The sequence below is a fragment of the Odontomachus brunneus genome, unplaced genomic scaffold, assembly GCF_010583005.1.
Source record: "Odontomachus brunneus isolate Ranch 3 - 2012 unplaced genomic scaffold, Obru_v1 Obru_scaffold_082, whole genome shotgun sequence".
NCBI lineage: Eukaryota > Metazoa > Arthropoda > Insecta > Hymenoptera > Formicidae > Odontomachus > Odontomachus brunneus.
This window is the reverse complement of record NW_022639532.1, coordinates 696,748-715,048: the sequence shown is the minus strand read 5'-3', so window position 1 is coordinate 715,048 and position 18,301 is coordinate 696,748. Positions and strand designations below refer to the sequence as shown.

General features: G+C 42.3%; 2 protein-coding genes across 7 annotated transcripts in view; one reads left to right on the top strand and one right to left on the bottom strand.

Annotated features, from left to right (window-relative positions):
- Positions 1–17,007, top strand: part of LOC116847657 (rhophilin-2) — a 41,286-nt gene extending 24,279 nt beyond the window's left edge. For 2 of the 6 annotated variants that reach the window (XM_032822884.1, XM_032822885.1), the window contains exons 2-12: positions 9,770–9,885; positions 9,968–10,099; positions 10,192–10,267; positions 13,011–13,088; positions 13,225–13,608; positions 13,804–13,902; positions 13,991–14,261; positions 14,452–14,646; positions 14,735–14,964; positions 15,387–15,539; positions 15,616–17,005. In XM_032822884.1, the coding sequence (XP_032678775.1) occupies positions 9,770–9,885; positions 9,968–10,099; positions 10,192–10,267; positions 13,011–13,088; positions 13,225–13,608; positions 13,804–13,902; positions 13,991–14,261; positions 14,452–14,646; positions 14,735–14,964; positions 15,387–15,539; positions 15,616–15,819 (1,938 nt within the window). In that variant the 3' untranslated portion in view covers positions 15,820–17,005. Of the gene's footprint in view, positions 1–609; positions 855–877; positions 1,132–3,900; positions 8,096–9,769; positions 9,886–9,967; positions 10,100–10,191; positions 10,268–13,010; positions 13,089–13,224; positions 13,609–13,803; positions 13,903–13,990; positions 14,262–14,451; positions 14,647–14,734; positions 14,965–15,386; positions 15,540–15,615 lie in introns of those variants that run through there. The other 4 variants (XM_032822880.1, XM_032822879.1, XM_032822881.1 and 1 more) reach the window with 4 other exon arrangements.
- On the bottom strand, positions 10,261–12,869 carry LOC116847658 (protein tilB homolog). Its single transcript, XM_032822886.1, has 4 exons — positions 12,464–12,869; positions 11,789–12,062; positions 10,920–11,254; positions 10,261–10,793 (listed from the first exon to the last, which is right to left on the bottom strand). Exons 1-4 carry the CDS (start codon positions 12,790–12,792, stop codon positions 10,355–10,357), a joined length of 1,377 nt encoding a protein of 458 aa, XP_032678777.1. The 5' UTR covers positions 12,793–12,869; the 3' UTR covers positions 10,261–10,354.
- Positions 17,008–18,301: the final 1,294 nt, after the last annotated feature.

Genomic DNA, 18,301 nt, shown 5'->3' with positions numbered 1-18,301 from the left:
CATCTTATTACTCTATATATATGGTAAAGCACCTTTTGAGAATATAGTTACATGTACCTATATTTGCCAAATATTCCAATTGTATTGACTATATAAAATAGTTAATTTCTCTTACCATTCAATATTTGCCACCTTACCATATTTTTTATTTCAAATAATTATAATTCTTGGTAAAAATTTTACACGGGTCAGTTATACTATACTTATATTGTAAATATTACAAATATTATGGTAACATTTACTATAAAAATTATATTCCTAACTATAATATTTTTACTATGCCATTATAGTTCCAAATATCATACATTTTTCTCTCAGTGTAGTGCTACGAGATGAAAGGATCGCTGCAGGTCGCCGATCTAATTCTCGGTTACAAAATTCCATAACAATTTCTTGCTATAAAATTATTCTCTTCGTGCTCTTCGTCGAGGTCGTGCGTACGCACGAGAGTCGCGACGGCAGAAAAAGAGGAAAAGAAAGAAAGAGAGAGAGAGAGAGAGAGAGAGAGAGAGAGAGAGAAAAAAGTCATCGTTATCCTCCCCACTATTATTTACGGAGTTTCTCTCCTTTCACCGAGCGTCGTGCGTACACGGGACCCATATTCCGGCGACCTCCTCGCGATTAGTCGCCGGGCAGATACGACGGTGGCCGGCTGCGTGTTCTCGACGTTGCGTTCGTCTCAAGGGAGTTGCCGGCAAACGCCGAGAGGTCGTCTCGCGAGTGCAAGGGTCACGTGTGGAGCCGAGTGCGGATATCGCGTTTGATCGCGAATGGGAATTGTGCCATCGCCGCGGGAGATACTACGGTGGTGCTGATCGCGAGAGAGAGAGAGAGCTCGAAGGGGTCTCCACCCGGTAAACGCGCCAACCGTCCGTGACATTACGTCGACGTTATAATCTCCAACTCGACAATGCAAACGCAATGTATAGCGCGTGTGTTACGTAACATTCGCATCGTCGAGATCGTAGCGTAGCGACGCTACTGTCACCCACACAATACAACGTCTAAAATCGAGACGTAAAACGAAAGAAATACGAAAGAAAAGTGTCGTAGAAGACGTCTTAAAGACGTCTTGTGTCTCGATTATAGACGTTGGTTTGTGTTTTAGACGGATTAGTTGGTGTTTACGGGGTAAGTTCGGTTGCGTCCGAGATAAAGCGGTAGATTCCTCCGGTAATCAACGATTACGGTAAATTGCCGCTGAAAACCTCAAGTGGAAACGGTCGTCGTTGGACGCGGCTCCGCGACTGCGTTGAACGCGACGATCAACACAGCGCACGATGTAAACAAATTTAACAGAACAAACAAATAATCGGAAGCGGTTTCCTTGTAGAATCATCGAGACACTTTCGAGTGTCAGTCACTTGAAATTCTCTTTGGCTAAAATAATCGGCGAGTCAATTCTCAGAATTAATCTAATAAGTTAATCCAATTAAAATAATCAGTCATATAAGATCATAAAAAATTTCATCGATTGATGAGATTAATTGTTAATGAAACTTTGATTTGATCGATTATACGCTGCTTGACGATCAGTTTCATCAATCGATTAAATGATTCGCGATTACGCGTATGACGACTGTTCAATTTGGAATTATTGATTTGCTGATTTTAGTTGAGAACAATTTTTATCGGCTCGATACTCGAGGCGGCTCTTTGTTTGATAAATTTGGCAAGACAAGGTCTCCTAACGAGGTCGCATAAATTAAACAGTGATGAATTAAGAGCAGCATTGGGCGTTTACGCGTAGCCTACGCATTGAATATATTACATGTAGGCGGTGTTATGCAATAATGAGTTAACCAACCGGTCATTGTTCTGGGAGTATGAACATTGTATTGCGTATAGGAAATGATGAAGATACAAAATTTCCTCCCTCGCAAATTATAGGGTATTGTGCGTTATGTAGCATTATCGGTTTCGGTGCGTGATGTCAATCGATCGCAAAATATTGGTTTACTTGTTCCATCTACCGAATATTGGTTTACCTGTTCCATCTGCTGTATTATTATCGAGATCATTTGAGGCGCATCTGCGTTTCACAGTCCCAGACAAACAGATCTATTTGGCAGCAACTTTGTTAGTTGAGCTGTAGAAACTGTGTCCTTATGAATATTCGTGTGGCACCGATACTCTGAAAAAGAGTACTTGAAAATTTATTCATGGGATATGAAGTTTATTTTTATGAGTGAACTTTATAATTCCACAAATAAAAAAACTATATATTCTGCAATAAATTTGCAAGTATTATTCGCTAGTATATCTGTCGCGTAGAATGAAGTAGAAATACGAAAGAAAAACGAAAAGAATGATCAAAATTGAACAATATATCAAGTCGAATGTAATATGAAAATCTGAACGTAACTTTTAGCGAATTTGTTGCAGCATCAATACAACGAAATATTCATATTGCATTAATTCAGTTCATATATCTACTTCATAAATGTAATTGAAAAGAAACTGTGGAGTTTACATTACAAGTTGTCTCACGATGACGATAGAAGTCTATTTGTTGCCTAAGAGGGCGATAAAAAGCAACGGTTGCCGCGTTTTATTACGCAAATCGTCTCAGTTGCGTAGGTATTTACAATCTATCCATGCGACATCCGAGAAGCATTATTTTACGGTAGTGCCTTTTTCACGTTCCTGTCTTAGATTATACATTTGACGGAAGCGTGCCATCCGCGAACAACAATGGTCTCCGCGCGTGCAACACTCGAATTACCACTCCGCGCGCAATTTCAGCGATCAAACCCGTAAAGAGGTAATCGCGTATATCGTGCCATTACTTGCACATTCCAGGTGTCTGAAGAAAGATTCCGAAAGCGTCTACTGAGACGAATTCGAGCGTTATTTCGGCGTTATCGTGCGGCGCGATTCCTCTCGACGATCGATTAAATTCTCCTGCTCATGACACGAGTTTTCTAATGCGAGATTTCTAATGCGTGTCAATCATAATTCAATGTATCCCAACGAAGAGACGGTTCCCCACGGCAAACAGTTGCTGTTTACGCACGGACGAGCAATATCGGATTTGGTTCACCGATACTAATCGCCCGTCGGTGCGTTCGATTCGCCTATACGGCGAACAGTTATGCGACCGGCCGGCCGGCTACTGGGCCGCGAGGTTTAATAACGCGCGAGTTACGGTAGATTTAGCGCGCGATAACATCCGGCAGTCGTTAACGTCGCGTACGCGTCGTTCGGTACACTCGGTGTCGGCGAGGATCGCGCGATTCCCTCCGCATCATCGCGAGAGCATTCGCTGAATTCCGCCCTCGATCTTCCTCCTCTCGCGGAAAGGATCCCGCACAAAACCTATGGAAAATGGTTTTCGGTCAAATTGGCTGAAATTTCACCATGTTATAGTTTTCGCCATGCTGGTAAAAAGTTATCATTGCACCAAGTCCCAAAAGTCAATATTTCCCAAGATATAAAGGGTCAAAGTAGTGAAATATGGTCATCCGCAGTAATAAGACGTATGTTATAAGTGATACATTGATATTTATTCACGAAATAAATAAAAATCGATTTTTACATATATATATATATATATATGTAATAAATATTTAGTTCCGCAATATTTTTAAGGTCTGAAACAGTTTTTTGTAAAACTTATATTTTTCGAGATATTTCACCGGTCCGATACTTTTGCCCCACCCTGTATACATATACATATATATTGCGGAACTAAATATTTATTACATATATATATGTAAAAATCGATTTTTATTTATTTCGTGAATAAATATCAATGTATCACTTATACTTATAACATACGTCTTATTACTGCGGATGACCATATTTCACTACTTTGACCCTTTATATCTTGGGAAATATTGACTTTTGGGACTTGGTGCAATGATAACTTTTTATCAGCATGGCGAAAACTATAACATGATGAAATTTCAGCCAATTTGACCGAAAACCATTTTCCATAGGTTTTGTGCGGGGTCCTTTAACGGCTGATCTCGCTGCACTGACAAATTTGGCAGCGACTTCACACTAGTCGATTCGTAAAGGCTGCCTTATGAATAGTTCACGTGGCATTCATATTTATCATTCCACAGAAATGCGAAAGAGAAACGAGAGGAACGATCAGAATTTGCTCGAGACAACATCAATATAAAATCTCAAAATATGAGATTACAGGAAATAGGACCTTGCAATCGAAATTCTTTTTTAGGTGTACATTTAGCTCATAAAGATAATTTTTTAAAAACCTTACCTATTGTGTCACTTTGTAGTAATCCTGAAAGTCTATCTGGGATGTTTGCGCGTCGAGAATGATGCATCGTAGTTATCGAATCAATTTACGAAAAATCACTTATTAATTATAATTGTTTAAACATCTGCTTTTTTGTTGGAATTTACAAAAAATTCTTTCGCTCTCTTGAATATATAAATGATGATTTCCCTCGACACACAGTTTCGTATCCAAAAATTAAGAAAGCACTGCCTCCAAGTGATACCTGCAGCTCGGAGAAAGCTCGTGGGTCTTGAGACACCCTGTATATGACGGGCGTATCCTTGGCCGCGTGTGCGTGCGTTTCACACACGGACACCTGTGCCACCGATATTTATGTCACGGAGGAACGCCGACGTTACAATTTCCTACGGAACGAGAAACGCCGATCGCAACTTCTGCTTGACCGAGTTAGCTCTTGCATATCCTATTTGAATCGTTCCCCCTCACACGAGGAAAATGTTACGTGATGTTGCTCGTGTCTGAGCGAGGCGCCGTGACCATTAAGAATTAATTCGCTGCAGAATGGTCAAGGTCCCGCGAAACGAAGTTTAAGGACCCGCGACGTTCCGTGCGGCGCGCTTTCGCGCTTTTCTCCTTGTTTACTCGTTCATCGGAGAGGAATTTTAGACACGGTAATTTTGTGCTAAATTTAACATACTTCACATGTCCAGAACGATTCACTCAAATTTTTGTGTTAATTTAGCACAAGGCAAATGTTAGCAACTAACACAAATATTATGTCAGAAATTAATACAAAAAATTAACACTATGTTAAAACAAATTTTATGCAAAATTGACATATTTTTAATGTTGTCTTTAACACAACAAAAATGTTTACAATGAAAAAATATTAAATTAATCTTCTTTTCTTATTGCGTTGTTTTTAGAATGTTGTCAATGATTTTAATCTTCCTGAAAAATCTTCTTAATTATGTGACCTCTAATTGACTCAGTTGGTATCATATTTGACAAATTTGCTCGGCATAGATAGAATCGAATTTGGGAACTCTGCCTCTTGAATTACCTTACTACTTCTACTCTAATCAATTCTAATCAATTCTGTTTTAAGCAATCCGTGCGAGGACAGAGTTCTCCACGAGTTCTTTCCTGAGACGTCACTGCATACGTTACACAAGGAAGAATCGGCTAGAGCTTGTTCGTCTATTCGGCGATGCGCGTCATTATGACATCGTAACCAATCGACATTGCGCCGCAAACGAATTTCGCGTAACTGAAAACTGTAACGGAGGTAATGGAGTGTGTGGAAGGAGGAGAGACGAGGAGGAGGAGGAAGAGGAGAGGCTGGAGGCGCCTCTCTCGCGAACTTTCGGCTCGCTCGAACGGCAGCCACGGATAACCTATCGTTACCTCCGAATCGCGCGCTTATCGCATTAGCGAAATGGCTTATTAAGTAGAGTGGAACGGAATTACGGTAACGCGAACGCCTAGTCCGCCGTTACGTCTAAGGCTAACCGCGTTTGAACCACACGAGCCTGTCCGAACTCTTTCCCCTTTTCTCTTCTGTCTTTTCTCTTTTATCTTTTCTCTTTTGTCTTTTCTCTTTTGTCTTTTCTCTTTGGGCCTATAATCGCCGACGCTGACAATTGCTTATCAGTGCCGCCGTAATCGCGTTGACATCGATACTGTCACTCTTCCATTTTCACGATTGAGGTCGCGAGTAGTGCGAGAAGGGGCTTTGGAAAACGTTCGTGGTGTGGAATATTGCATCGTGCCTTTTCTAAGATTTTTCGCGCGACTGAAGATTTGTTTCTTATAATCGAGACTTCAAGAAAAGGAGGCCTCTAATTTGTTCTGCATGTTTGTTTGTGTTTGCACGCCTCCTCTTAACTCGAGCACGGTTAGAGAGACTGAGATGAAACTTTTTTTAACTTTTTGTCACAGTATGTTATCTACGTGATATGTGGATTGGTGTCACTAGTCGAGTTTATTCAGGTGACTTGAAAATTGAGTAACTCCATTGCTTTCTTGAAAATGCCAAAACGTCTAAAGAGATACGGGATAAAATTTTTATTTTTAACCGACTTAAAGGAAAACTTTTTAAGAGCAGATTATTGTATTGCTTTCTGTAATGAGACATCGAGGTTTTATCTGTGAAAAAAAGCATTTTAATTTAGTCTTAATTCGAAATTCCATTTGACGTCCTCAATTACATTTTTATGTTTTTATTTTTTAGTATAAAATGAGAGCAGCATTAGAGGTATAGAAAGAGAGGAGAGGGAGGAGAGAGAGTTCTAATCTGATGGATAGCAGTTTCATCAAGTTCTCTCTCTTTCTCTCTCTCTCTCCCTCCCTCCCTCATAAGAGACTAATAACCTAGTTCCGCCTACCGCATATTTTCCTCGCGACCGGCAATTATTTTATATGTTCGCGCATCGAATTAGCAAATGAGGTCATCGGGTCCCGCGGCAAAATTCAGAGAATCGCATTCTTCGTTCAGATTTATTCTCCTGTTCCCGCCGAGAGACGCGGAGCCGTGGACCGCTGCAGTGGATTCCCCGAAGCACCTCTTTCGCGAAATTCCAGTCGAGAATGCGAAGCCGCATCTCATAACGCGTCTCCTTGGAAGACGCGTTTTATTCAAAACGATTAGGCACGACTAGGTGTCGTCGGTTGTGCCGTATCGTTCCGTCAGCGCGAGCCATTCGCGCTTATTGATATTCGTTTAACATTCGGCAAGTCGAAATCCTTGCGCTCTTGTTCCGAAAGAAAGAAAGAAAAAGAGAGAGGTACACATGAAGTATGGAAAACAAAATGAGAAAATGAAAACGACATTTACTTGAAATTGTTTTATACAGCGTGGGTATATTGGCGAAGCTTCTCCAGATAGATCGTGAGTCTTATAAGGACGAGAGAGTCTGCGTCTTTACGTCGCGCGTAAATCACGTGTGGACTTTTACGATCGATCTTTCGCGCATTGAATTCTGCAAGATGGTACACGTAGGCGAGATTGCGAAAACGAGCGCTGTAAGGGGAGCGGGGGAATGACTTTTCTCGGATCCGTGATATTTCAGGCTTTACACGTGTGGCGAAAGTATAAAGTATAAGTATATCGCAGTAGAAATTACAACAGAAGTTTTATGATCTTGGATCATACAGAATTACGACTGAAATTGCTGTATATTTAAAAAAAAATGTTACGCATGTTTAACTGTTTGTTTTACCACAAAATTATGTTTATTTCTTTTTTCATATCATACATTAGTCAGATCATCACAGATTTCTGCAATAATTCATGTTACAATTTCAATATAGTCCAATTTTTGACGAAAAACATTTTAAAAAGAAATATAATTTCAACGTAATTTTTATTACAATATTTTCTGCGTGCACAGAGGATCCCAGACGTAACGTTCCTCTCTCTCTCTCTCTCTCTCTTTCTCTCGAACGTTACGAAATATTCGCGACGCGTGTGCTGCGACTCTCAAGAACACCCCAACTCGTGTCTCACTCTTGATCTCTCGTTTTCGGACGCAATTAAAAAAAGAAAGAGAAGAGAAAAGAAAGGGAACGACCGGCTAGAAAATCGTATCTCCGCCCGCGGCGAGGACAGTCTCCGGTTCTGATGGTACGGTCGGGATCGCCATCGATGCATCGGCGATCATGCTGAAGTGGGTGCACTACTGCCCGTTGCCAAAAGATCGTGAGATCGCGCCCGCAGGCGCGAAAATGGTCGCGCCAGGTGGCGGCGAGACGGCGACTGACGAGAAGACGGACGAAAGAAAGGCGAGCGAACGAAGAAAGGACGGCGGCGGCACGGTGCGAAGTGCGCGAAACGCGAAAACCGCCACGCCGGACGCAATCATGAGGAGGTGCTTCCGCTTCGGGGTAAGGAGCGAAGGAAGTCGAACTTGACTGCGCGCGAACACACACACCGGTCTCCCGAGGTCGGCTCCTTCTGACACGTTCTCGCGCTCTGTTCGCGTGTGAACGCCGAAAGATCGATAGAAGCGGCCGCGTTCTCCGCCGGAAACGGAATGGCGAGTCAATGGAGACTCTCGACATTTGAATTTTTACGACTGTTCCAAACATATGATCTCATCATCAGCGGAATTTTCTTACTACAATAAGGGAAAATTACGTGGAACAAATGCAACTTTTTGGAGTAAATCGGTCAAGACACTGTTAACGCCGAATCACACTGGCGATTGACGATTGACAATTAAAGATTAGAGTTTAACGAATCGACAAGCTTAAGCCTTGGCTTTGTTCCAATTGGTCAAGTTCCAATCTTCAATCGTCAATCATCTATCGCCAATCATTAGTGTGATTTGGCTAGTTCCACAACCTCCAGTTAACTTAACTGGCTGGTTATTCCATTGGACTTGACCAATCGCGTTTGATATTAAGAAGAGTTAATCAGAATTAATCAATTCACTATTGGGACTTAATCGGTAGTTAAAATTAAACGGATTGTGTGGAACTTGGTCTTAAGGAGCCCAGACCAAATGTAACTCTCTGAAAGAAATTTTTGGAAATGAATTAAATGGGCCAACCCAATGTTTTGAAACATTGTATATTAATTAAGTAATTATTAAACTTTATATTACTATTTTTGTTATTTACAAAAATCTATTAATAAATGTATCTTTTTTAATAGTACAAAATAACAAAGGGATACGATCTCAAGAGAATTCTTTTAAAACCAAAAAAAAATACTCGAATGTCTAATACAGTTAAAAGTCCTATTGCTATTTCCTGCAATCTCATATTCTAAGCGGACACTTTTAGCGAAAGAGTACTCCTCTCTTCATTAGAAGAGGAATAATATTGTGCTTAGCAATATTGTGCCGAGTATTCGTCTTCTAATGAAGAGGAATAATATTGTGCTTAGAATATTTCCCTTTCGAATAGAAGAATCCACTTGAGGCCATATATAGGAGAATTCCACCAAGGATGAGATTATATCTTTTTGGTTGACATTTGCGTGTAATTCATTAACAAGCAATTTTCCCTGAAAGCGAGAGGTATCTAATTTTTTCTCGATCAAACGTAAATATCTGAACGTGAAATATTTCCATATAAAACTAACCATCTATCATCCCGTGTCCTACTTTGGATAATCATATAATATCAACCGACAAGAAGGAAATTGAGTTAATAGGACTTATCCTTAATCCTAATCGACGTTGGAATCGCTCTAATCTTACTAGGCAGCATTCAATAACAATAGGCACACGCACACTTTCTTTCTGTCTCAGATGTTATCGAAAAGGAAAGCTTTCTAAAAGATTACGGGTAATCTGCATTGTACGCATTTACTTTGAAGGGATTAACGTAGATAGTAAAGAAGATTGTTTTATCATCGTCTCGCTCCTTTCCGTGTTGTGGCTCGAACTATGATACGAAAGGATAGATAATCGCCAGCCGGAGACCGGCGGTTGATTAACGTGGTGAGCGGGACTGGTCTTTATCGTCGTGGCGATCCTTGCGAATTATATGATTACGGGCCGTGCATGATGCGTCGGAGGCATCGCTAACTATGCGTTTCATGGTTCGCAGGGTTCGGATCCGAGGGTAGCGACCTGCAGAGGAAAGCTGCAGAACAAGCGAAGCAAGCTCAATCAGGAGATTAACAAGGAGCTGCGGCTGCGAGCGGGCGCGGAGAATCTCTTTAAGTGAGCGTTTAAAGGATCGTCCGATGTGAGGAACGCGACCGCTGGATAGCGACGCTCGTGCTAATTGATACTTGCGTTACAGGGCGACGACAAACAGAAAGCTGAAGGAGACCGTCGCCTTGGAGCTGAGCTACGTGAATTCGAACCTGCAGCTGTTGAAGGAACAGCTCGCCGAGCTGAACAGTTCCGTGGAGCTCTATCAGAATGTCGACGGGTAAGTCCAAGGAGAATTATGAGCTTGGATGCGAGATACGTACGGGGAGAATGCATATATATGCGCTGCATCGAACGGTATTCTCCTTTCAGCGAGGAGCCCGTTATGCCGATGATACCATTGGGACTGAAGGAGACCAAAGACATCGACTTTCGGGATCCGTTTAAGGTGAGTCGACTCGATCGCGCCAACTCTCCAATTCATCGTCATTCGCGATAATGAGTCTCTCTTCGTCCGCTGGCGCATTATCGCCACTCATTCGAGCGCCGGCACATCCGGATTGTCTTGGAAGTCGTTCTCAGTCCTCTCCTCTGCTCTCGCGATGTTCCTCTGGCCTCGTTTCGCGTCGGCGGGATCTTCGGTTATCTTAAGAAAATCGAGAATATCCGAGGGCGGACCGATCTCGAGGAGAGCACGTCGGGAAATCACCAGTGGTCGAACCGTGGTGACCCTCGATTCGCGTTTGCACGGCTCCTTCTCGCTCGCTGATTCGTCTCTCTTCGCGGTTATTGTCGTGCACGGCGCTAAACGGGCCATGGTGATCACCAAGCTCCCGGTGGTCGTGTTCCGTTGGACTTTGCTCCTCTCGACCGATATCTCGCAGGGTAGGGTCAGCTGCAGTATCTTCCCTTTTACGGTAACTCGCACGTACGTCGGGTTTACATCGACGTCAATATAAGAGGTGTCCAAGTGCCTACAAATTGTTGCTGCGTCACTACAGTGGTCTCTCGGATTGTAAAGGTTTATTCAATTTCCAAGATAACATGCAGAAAAACTAATTGTAACGCCGAAGGGCTTTAATCATCGTGTCAGTAATTACCTGTAAACGGCAACTTCGAGAACCACGAAATTAGGGTCATCCTCGTCGTTTAACTTGAACGGCACTTTCGGCTGATTGATATTGTAAGCTCGTCCGTCCGGTGCGAATAATTTCAGCACGCGCTTAGAGAGATCGGCCCTCTTGTCGGAATAGCGATTCTTCCTCTCTTGTTTCCTGGCGAATCGTTCGGCAATAGCGATTCTGTCTTCCGGCGTATGGTAACTAGGCTGCTTCCAGAAACGTTCATCCTCCGATTCGTCATTCTGTTCTGTGTTTGCGTTTCCGTTCTCTTCGTTCTTTGTACTTTCTGTCTCTTGCTTCTCCTCTGTGGCGTTCTGAAAGGAAGTATTACGCGCTGTAATTTATGTTTTCACTTCTTACATATCGCTTGGACGCGGAATTACCTAGCAACAAATGTATCCATAGCGCTCTCCGAAATTTCTCGAGTGTGTTTTGTATAACAACTCTTCGCAATTTAAAATGACTGCGCGATCTCTCTCAGAGCGAGAGTTTTCAAATAAGCATATCTTTTTTCTCTTTATTGTTATTTTCTTTGGAGAGAATTTTGAATAACAACATACAAAGTATACATAAGTTTCATTTATATTTGCTATGAGTTGAGCAAAAAGAATAGTTTAAACAAGCTAAAAGGAACCACGAAACTTTTCCGGATATACCACTTAAAGAGTTGGACTTAAAGATTTTATTATAAATGTTTAATTTAACGTGTAACTTTCCAAGATGTGAACGTTTCACTATTGCACGAATAATTGCTGAACGGAAGTCGATCTTGTGCTGAAAATTACATTCAGAGCTCAGGAATTGAATTGCCGACACGAGACGACGCTACACACACGCGGAGAACTCACAGACTCATTTATCTCGGTGATTTGGAGTGTAGTGTCACGACGATGACGCGCCTGTCGAGTCAGTCTGGTCTTCTCGTAGCATCGATACGCCTCGATAATGTCGTCTTGTGCTCGCGCGTACACTTGCAGTGCCTTGATGCGCTCCGACCTTTCGATCTCCCTCATGTCGAGCTCGCGCAATTGCGGCAAAGTCGCCACGACGTATTGCCTGTAGTACTCGTAATCCGCGCACGGGTTCCCCATTAGGATCAACTGCTCCAGGTTCTCGTTGCATCTGTCGAACGAATCGAATGTGATTCATTGCTTCTGTTAGACTTGACGAGTGTCATAATGCGAAATCGGTAGAGAGCAGCGTTCAAATTGACGCGGAAGCGTCCGCAACGTGTGTTGCGAGACATGCGGGCGATTATGATTACGAGAACGACAAATTGCGAAAAAGCGCGTGTTTGACGGGTCGGTTGACGATAAAGTATAAAACGGGGAAACGGACGAATGCTCAGGTTTATTATTCGTTCATTATTCCGGATGAACATTCAGGATAAGCACTGAAGTGCATTTCTTCTCGAGTTCAGATGAAATGTTGACATTTCAGTGAATATTAGTGAAGCATTAGTCTTAGAAATATTCATCATGATATTTTAATACATAATTTCTCGAGAAGGAAGAGAAAGGTACCTGAGTTTCTTTACGCTTTGTAGATTTCCGATAAAATTGACGGTGAGGTCCAACTTTTTCAAGCTCTCCAGACCTTCCAGATTCTCGATAACCTCGATATTGTTGAGAGCTAGGTTCAAGTACTCCAGCTTCTTCAGCATGTTCAGATTCTCAATCTTTGATATGAGATTGTGCTGCAGAAGTAGGATCTTGAGATTTTTGCAGTGCCTGTTTATCAGATCGATCTTATCAATGTTCTCTTGGTGCAAGGCTATCTCCTCCAACGTGGATATCTCGCCCTCGTTATGCTCTGAGCGCTTTCGTATCAGTTCCAGAGTGATTTTTACCATCGTCGCGTCGCGCCAATTATTTAATAAGCGGAAAATTCGTGATTTTACGGTCTCTACTTCGAGCAGAGCTGCGCGAGATGCACGTTAACCAAGACTGCCGTCTGGCAGTTGCTAAGAAGATATCGATTCAACATTGTCAGTCGCGGCTCCACGTGCCACGTGCACGTGCCGTGAATTACTGATCGCCCTGCATAAACGATCCTTTTTCCTCTTTGTAGGACTTTATCTTGGAGCACTACAGCGAGGATGGTGAGAACTACGAGGAAGCTATAGCCGATCTAATGGAGACTAGACAAGTAAGGAAATTACGTGTGCTTTTTTCATCACAAAATTGTCTTTATTTTAATTTCAAAATTTCTATTTCTGAAAATCTTTTTTCTTTGCATTTATAATTTTGCTTAGCATTTATCTTCACCATCTTAATATTTGCAGGCTACGAGGACGCCGACCAGAGACTCGGCGGGGATAGCGCTGCTGTTGCGTTATTACAATCAACTCTATTTCATAGAGAGGCGTTTCTTCCCGCCCGACAGGAGTCTCGGCATTTACTTTGAGTGGTTCGACTCGTTGACGGGAGTACCCAGTTGTCAACGAACGGTTGCCTTCGAGAAGGCCTCGGTTCTCTTCAACGCCGGCGCGCTCTACACGCAGCTGGCGGCCAAGCAAGATCGCATGACCGCTCGTGGTCTTGATCAGGCGGTCGACGCTTTCTTGAGGGCGGCCGGTACCTTCCGGTACATCCACGAGAACTTTACGAACGCACCGAGCATGGATCTGGGCCCAGATATGTTGGAAATGCTCGTGCAGCTCATGCTTGTTAGTTTCTTTTCGTTGTTATCATTATTTTATAATTATATTATCGATTATCATGTCGTTCGATTAAAATTTTATATTTTTTATATGGCAGAGAAACTCGTTTGGAGGAAACATGATTTTTATCTTGTGAACTTTAAATACTGTCTACTATCACATCGTATTCAATCGTCCATTTATCTCATTTTTACGTTTCAGGCTCAAGCGCGAGAGTGCCTGTTCGAAAAGCTGGAGCTTCAATCGAGGGACGGGAGGAACATTGACGTTTGTTTGGATCTTGCTCAAGAGGCTGCTCAGGTGAGATATCCTTCCTGCGGCGATAATTCTCAAGATAAACGCGAGCGTGTATATGTGTATGTGAGTCACTGTAATAATCACAATACAGGTTGCGGCGATATACAACGATGTCCACGGATTGATATCGCGCGAGCCAGTTCGTGACTATGTCCCGGAAACTTGGATCTCGTTGATACTAGTGAAGCGCGAGCACCACCTCGCTCTTGCTCACAAGCATATCGCGGTCGGTCTGCTGGACAGACCTATCGTCGAGTTTCGCGTAGAAACTAGACTCACGTTGGAGCACATTCAGAAAAGTGACGGAAAGACACAGTTAGACGCGACAATTCCCAGGGATGATAACGAGAGGAAATTATTGGGTACGTTCCTGCTAATTTGTTAACGCATGTGTTTATCATCCTATAAATGATTCAAATCGTTATATTCAACTTTCTTTATTATATTGTCAAATGTTGCTTTTGCTTAGTAATACAAAATCGAGGCAATGAAGAAAAATTTAATTCAATTAAATAGATTATAACTGAATATTATACTTTTATTTTTGCACAGGCAAGGCGCATCTCAGAGAGGCTCTTGTTCTGCATGACGAGAGTCAACGACTGCAGAGAATGTGCCGCGATCTGAAAGGCAAGCAAGCGCTGGCGAGAGTTCTGAAGAAGGCGCAAGAAGCGACACTCGACAGCTACAACAGATTCGGCAACGAAGACGATTTTCGAGAATTGCTGGATCCGCCAGACATTATCGGTAAACATTTTGTCTTAAAATATTTTAGATTAGTTTTTTAATAGCCATCAAAATGCCAATTTCCAATATTGTTATCTTCTCCGTACAGCTTCCACGAAATTTCAACTTAGCATCACCCATCCAGATTTCGGGCAGCACGGAGTGGACGATCTTTTCAGATCGTTGGGACCCGTAGCGATATTCTCGGCCAAACGGCATTGGACCGCGCCACGACTGGTACAGCTCCAACGAGGTCCCGACGGTGAAGGCTTTGGATTCAGCGTCCGCGGTGATGCTCCGGTGATAATAGCTGCCGTCGATCATAATTCGCTAGCTGATGTAAGATTATATTGATTAACTTCATTTACTGTAACATAGTGATCAGAATTATTTGTACTTTTAAGGCGATTTCGAATTCTACCTTCTTTCTTTTTCTTGTCTGTTACTTGTCAAGCCTGAGTGTCGCAGTGCTTTTTATTATAACGATAAAATATATTATTATAACGATAACGACATTAGTTTCAAGAGGAATCCTTAAGAAATGAGGGAGGCTCCCGCACATCTTGGTTGAAATCGCCTCGAAAATTCAAGTAATTCCGAACACTGCGATGTAATATAATTAATTATTATATAATTATATATTTATATAAAATACATTTTATATATGTTTTTTTAACTTTATTATAATAATAATAATTAATTCCAATTAATAAAATTATGGCAACGAATATATGTATGACAGCGAAAGATTATCATTTCAGGTAGGCGGGATGAAGGAGGGCGACTTCATAGTCGGCATCGGCGACAAGGACGTCAAGTGGGCGTCCCACGAGCAAGTCGTACGTATGATAAAGCAGTGCGGCGACTTTATAAATTTGAAGTTAGTCACACCCATGGACAGGAATTACTTAAAGGTGAATATGATCAAGTCTACCATAGATATCTAAGAACTGAATGTCAAAGTACGACGATAGAAACTAATTATTTTAGAAACCAGGGAAACCCAACAATCACCACGATAAGGGCAGCGTCTCGGCGAGCAGCTCCTCCGGCGTCTCTTCTGGCCAGCCGAGCCCGGCGGGATCCGTCACTACGGCGCACGTAGTCAGGAGGCTGCCGTGGAATCCCTTTAAGAAATCCGGCGTTCAACGCGAGAACCGAGATTTGACATTTGACAACGTTATCCTTAGATGATCGCCGTGTCAGAAGTATTTTCTTCCAGGCACTACCGTGCGAGTTTAAAGCGCGCCGCAACGAGTCACCAAAACGATTCATAATACATCGCAGATGATATGAACGATGGTTTATTTTCCAATCGCCGACATCGAGTATTATTTGGCGATTGGAAATGGCCGTCAATTATTAGTAATTGCGGCGCGAGTAACAATCTACGGCGAGAGACGCGAACTTTACGCCGTGTATCGTCGATGCACGTCGCGTTTCTACGTATTACACGTAACAGATTAATTTCTGTAGACATACAATGACTGGAATATTGTATATTCGTGCCGCAATATATCGAACGCTCAGCAGTTTCTTATCTATCGCTAAAGTTCCGTCCGAATAATCCGGCATATCCGGATTAATCCGAAGAAATCCGGCGTTCAACGCAAGAACCGGGATTTGACAACGTTATCCTCAGATAATCGCCGTGCCAGAAGTATTTCCTTCCAGGCATTACTGTGCGAGTTTAAAGCGCGCCGCAACAAGTCACCAAAACGACTCACAGTACATCGCAGATGGTTTATTTTCCAATCGCCGACATCGAGTATTATTTGACGATTGAATTAGTCCGAATAATTATCGATATATCTTCATCTTGAGAGCAAGCGTTACATTCAGATCTAATTCGAGATATCCACGATTAGGGATCCGATTCCGGTAATACTGAAATCTCGAGATTTCAACGATTGAATATCGGGGATCCTATGATTTTTACTTGCGACCAACATAGTGCCAACATAGGCGTAGTATAAGCGCTGCAAGAGAATCGTCCGGAACCGCGTATCATGCGGGGCACAAACGTGTTTTGCACGACTGAGTTAAATTATAATTTCGCTTCCTGTCCGATCGTTTACGTAAGTTCGTTGACAGCGTTGAAGTGAACCGATGAGAAAAAATGAACGCGCTGATAAATAATCGTGTGCCAGCGCGAGAGATCACGACAACAGCCTCGCAGCTTGTACTTGAATTTCCGTTAAGTCTTTAAGCGGGTTAAGTATAAATTGGGCCTGTTTATGCAGCGTATTCGCGCTCGTGCGCGTCTGTACATTTATACATAGCATGTAGTATTGGTAGAGGCGTGTACACAGCTTTTTACTCTATATATATATATATATATATATATATATATATATATATATATATATATATAAAGTATTACATATGTATATCAAAATGAGCAATTATATATCGCATACCATCGAGGAGCGATTTTTATTTCAACTTTCCCAAACGTGGATCTCTCCTATAATTATGTATACGCGCAGCATGACTCACAGCGCGACTACGAGATCCCTCGCGAAAGCGAGGTGTCGTATGAGGCGGTAATACTAGACGTTGTTGCGGTAGTTTCTAATAGTAGTAATCGAAGAACGCAGAGAGAAAGAGAGAGAGAGAGACGTGCGCATTTTTCTAGTCCGTAAATAGCATGTAACGCGACATATCGCGCGTTGTAACGTTCACAACCTATTCACGATTAACCGTGACCCTTAAGTGACCCTTAAGTGATCAAGATAGAATCTCTCGAAAACGCAAGTTCCTCGTTGTTCCTTGACCGTTGCGAGCGTGCAACTGACGAGAATGTCGCGAGATGATCGGCGCTCAACACATTTCACGAATATACGGAACCATCTCGCCGAGGTCGCGCGTCGAGGTCAATGCACTTTCGCTCCAGCGAGCCGCGCTGGAAGCTTTTAGGGTCGTCGGAGAAAGTGCAGCGCAGCCGGACCGTTCTTGGAACGCGTTCTTAGCCGCTCAAACGGCACGAAACTTTCGACGCTCGAACTCGCACGACGACCACGTGTTGCGATGACGACCACGCCGACACGCTCAAAGTTCTTACTCCATCGTGTTTCCGACATGCGCGTACGCTCATCGTAAACTTCGTCTACAGAGCGTTTCACATACGTGTCGTAAGGAACGAATATCAAGTTGCTCTTTAGAGGATAGTCGATATCTTTCTGTGATATTAACTTAGATTTGTGTTGCGCATATATAAAGCTGTCGGTGAAATGAAATCGGCTTGTCGTGTGACTGAAACACCCACAACAATGCCAAATAAGGAGGTATCATGAACGTATGAAACTGACAGATTATCGCTCGCTTAGAAAAGTTTACTTAATATTGCTTGCTTAGAAATGTACTAATTCGGGATGCGAAGCGTCTTATAGGTTTTGTTGCATGTCAAACCTGTATACACGAAGAGAATTTTATAGTAAAAATTGCTACGGGATTTTGTAATCGAGGAGTAAATCAACATTCTGCAGTGATTTACTAAAACTCACGTACTTATATTTTAGCAACTGAAATGTGCTGTTAAAAAATTTGCTAGGTTTCTAGCGAAGTTTACTATGTTCCTTAGCAAGACAGATCTTACTGACAGTTTATTCCTGTGCTACGAGAAACATAACAAAAATGAAAAAGAATTTATATATATATATATATGTGTGAAAGA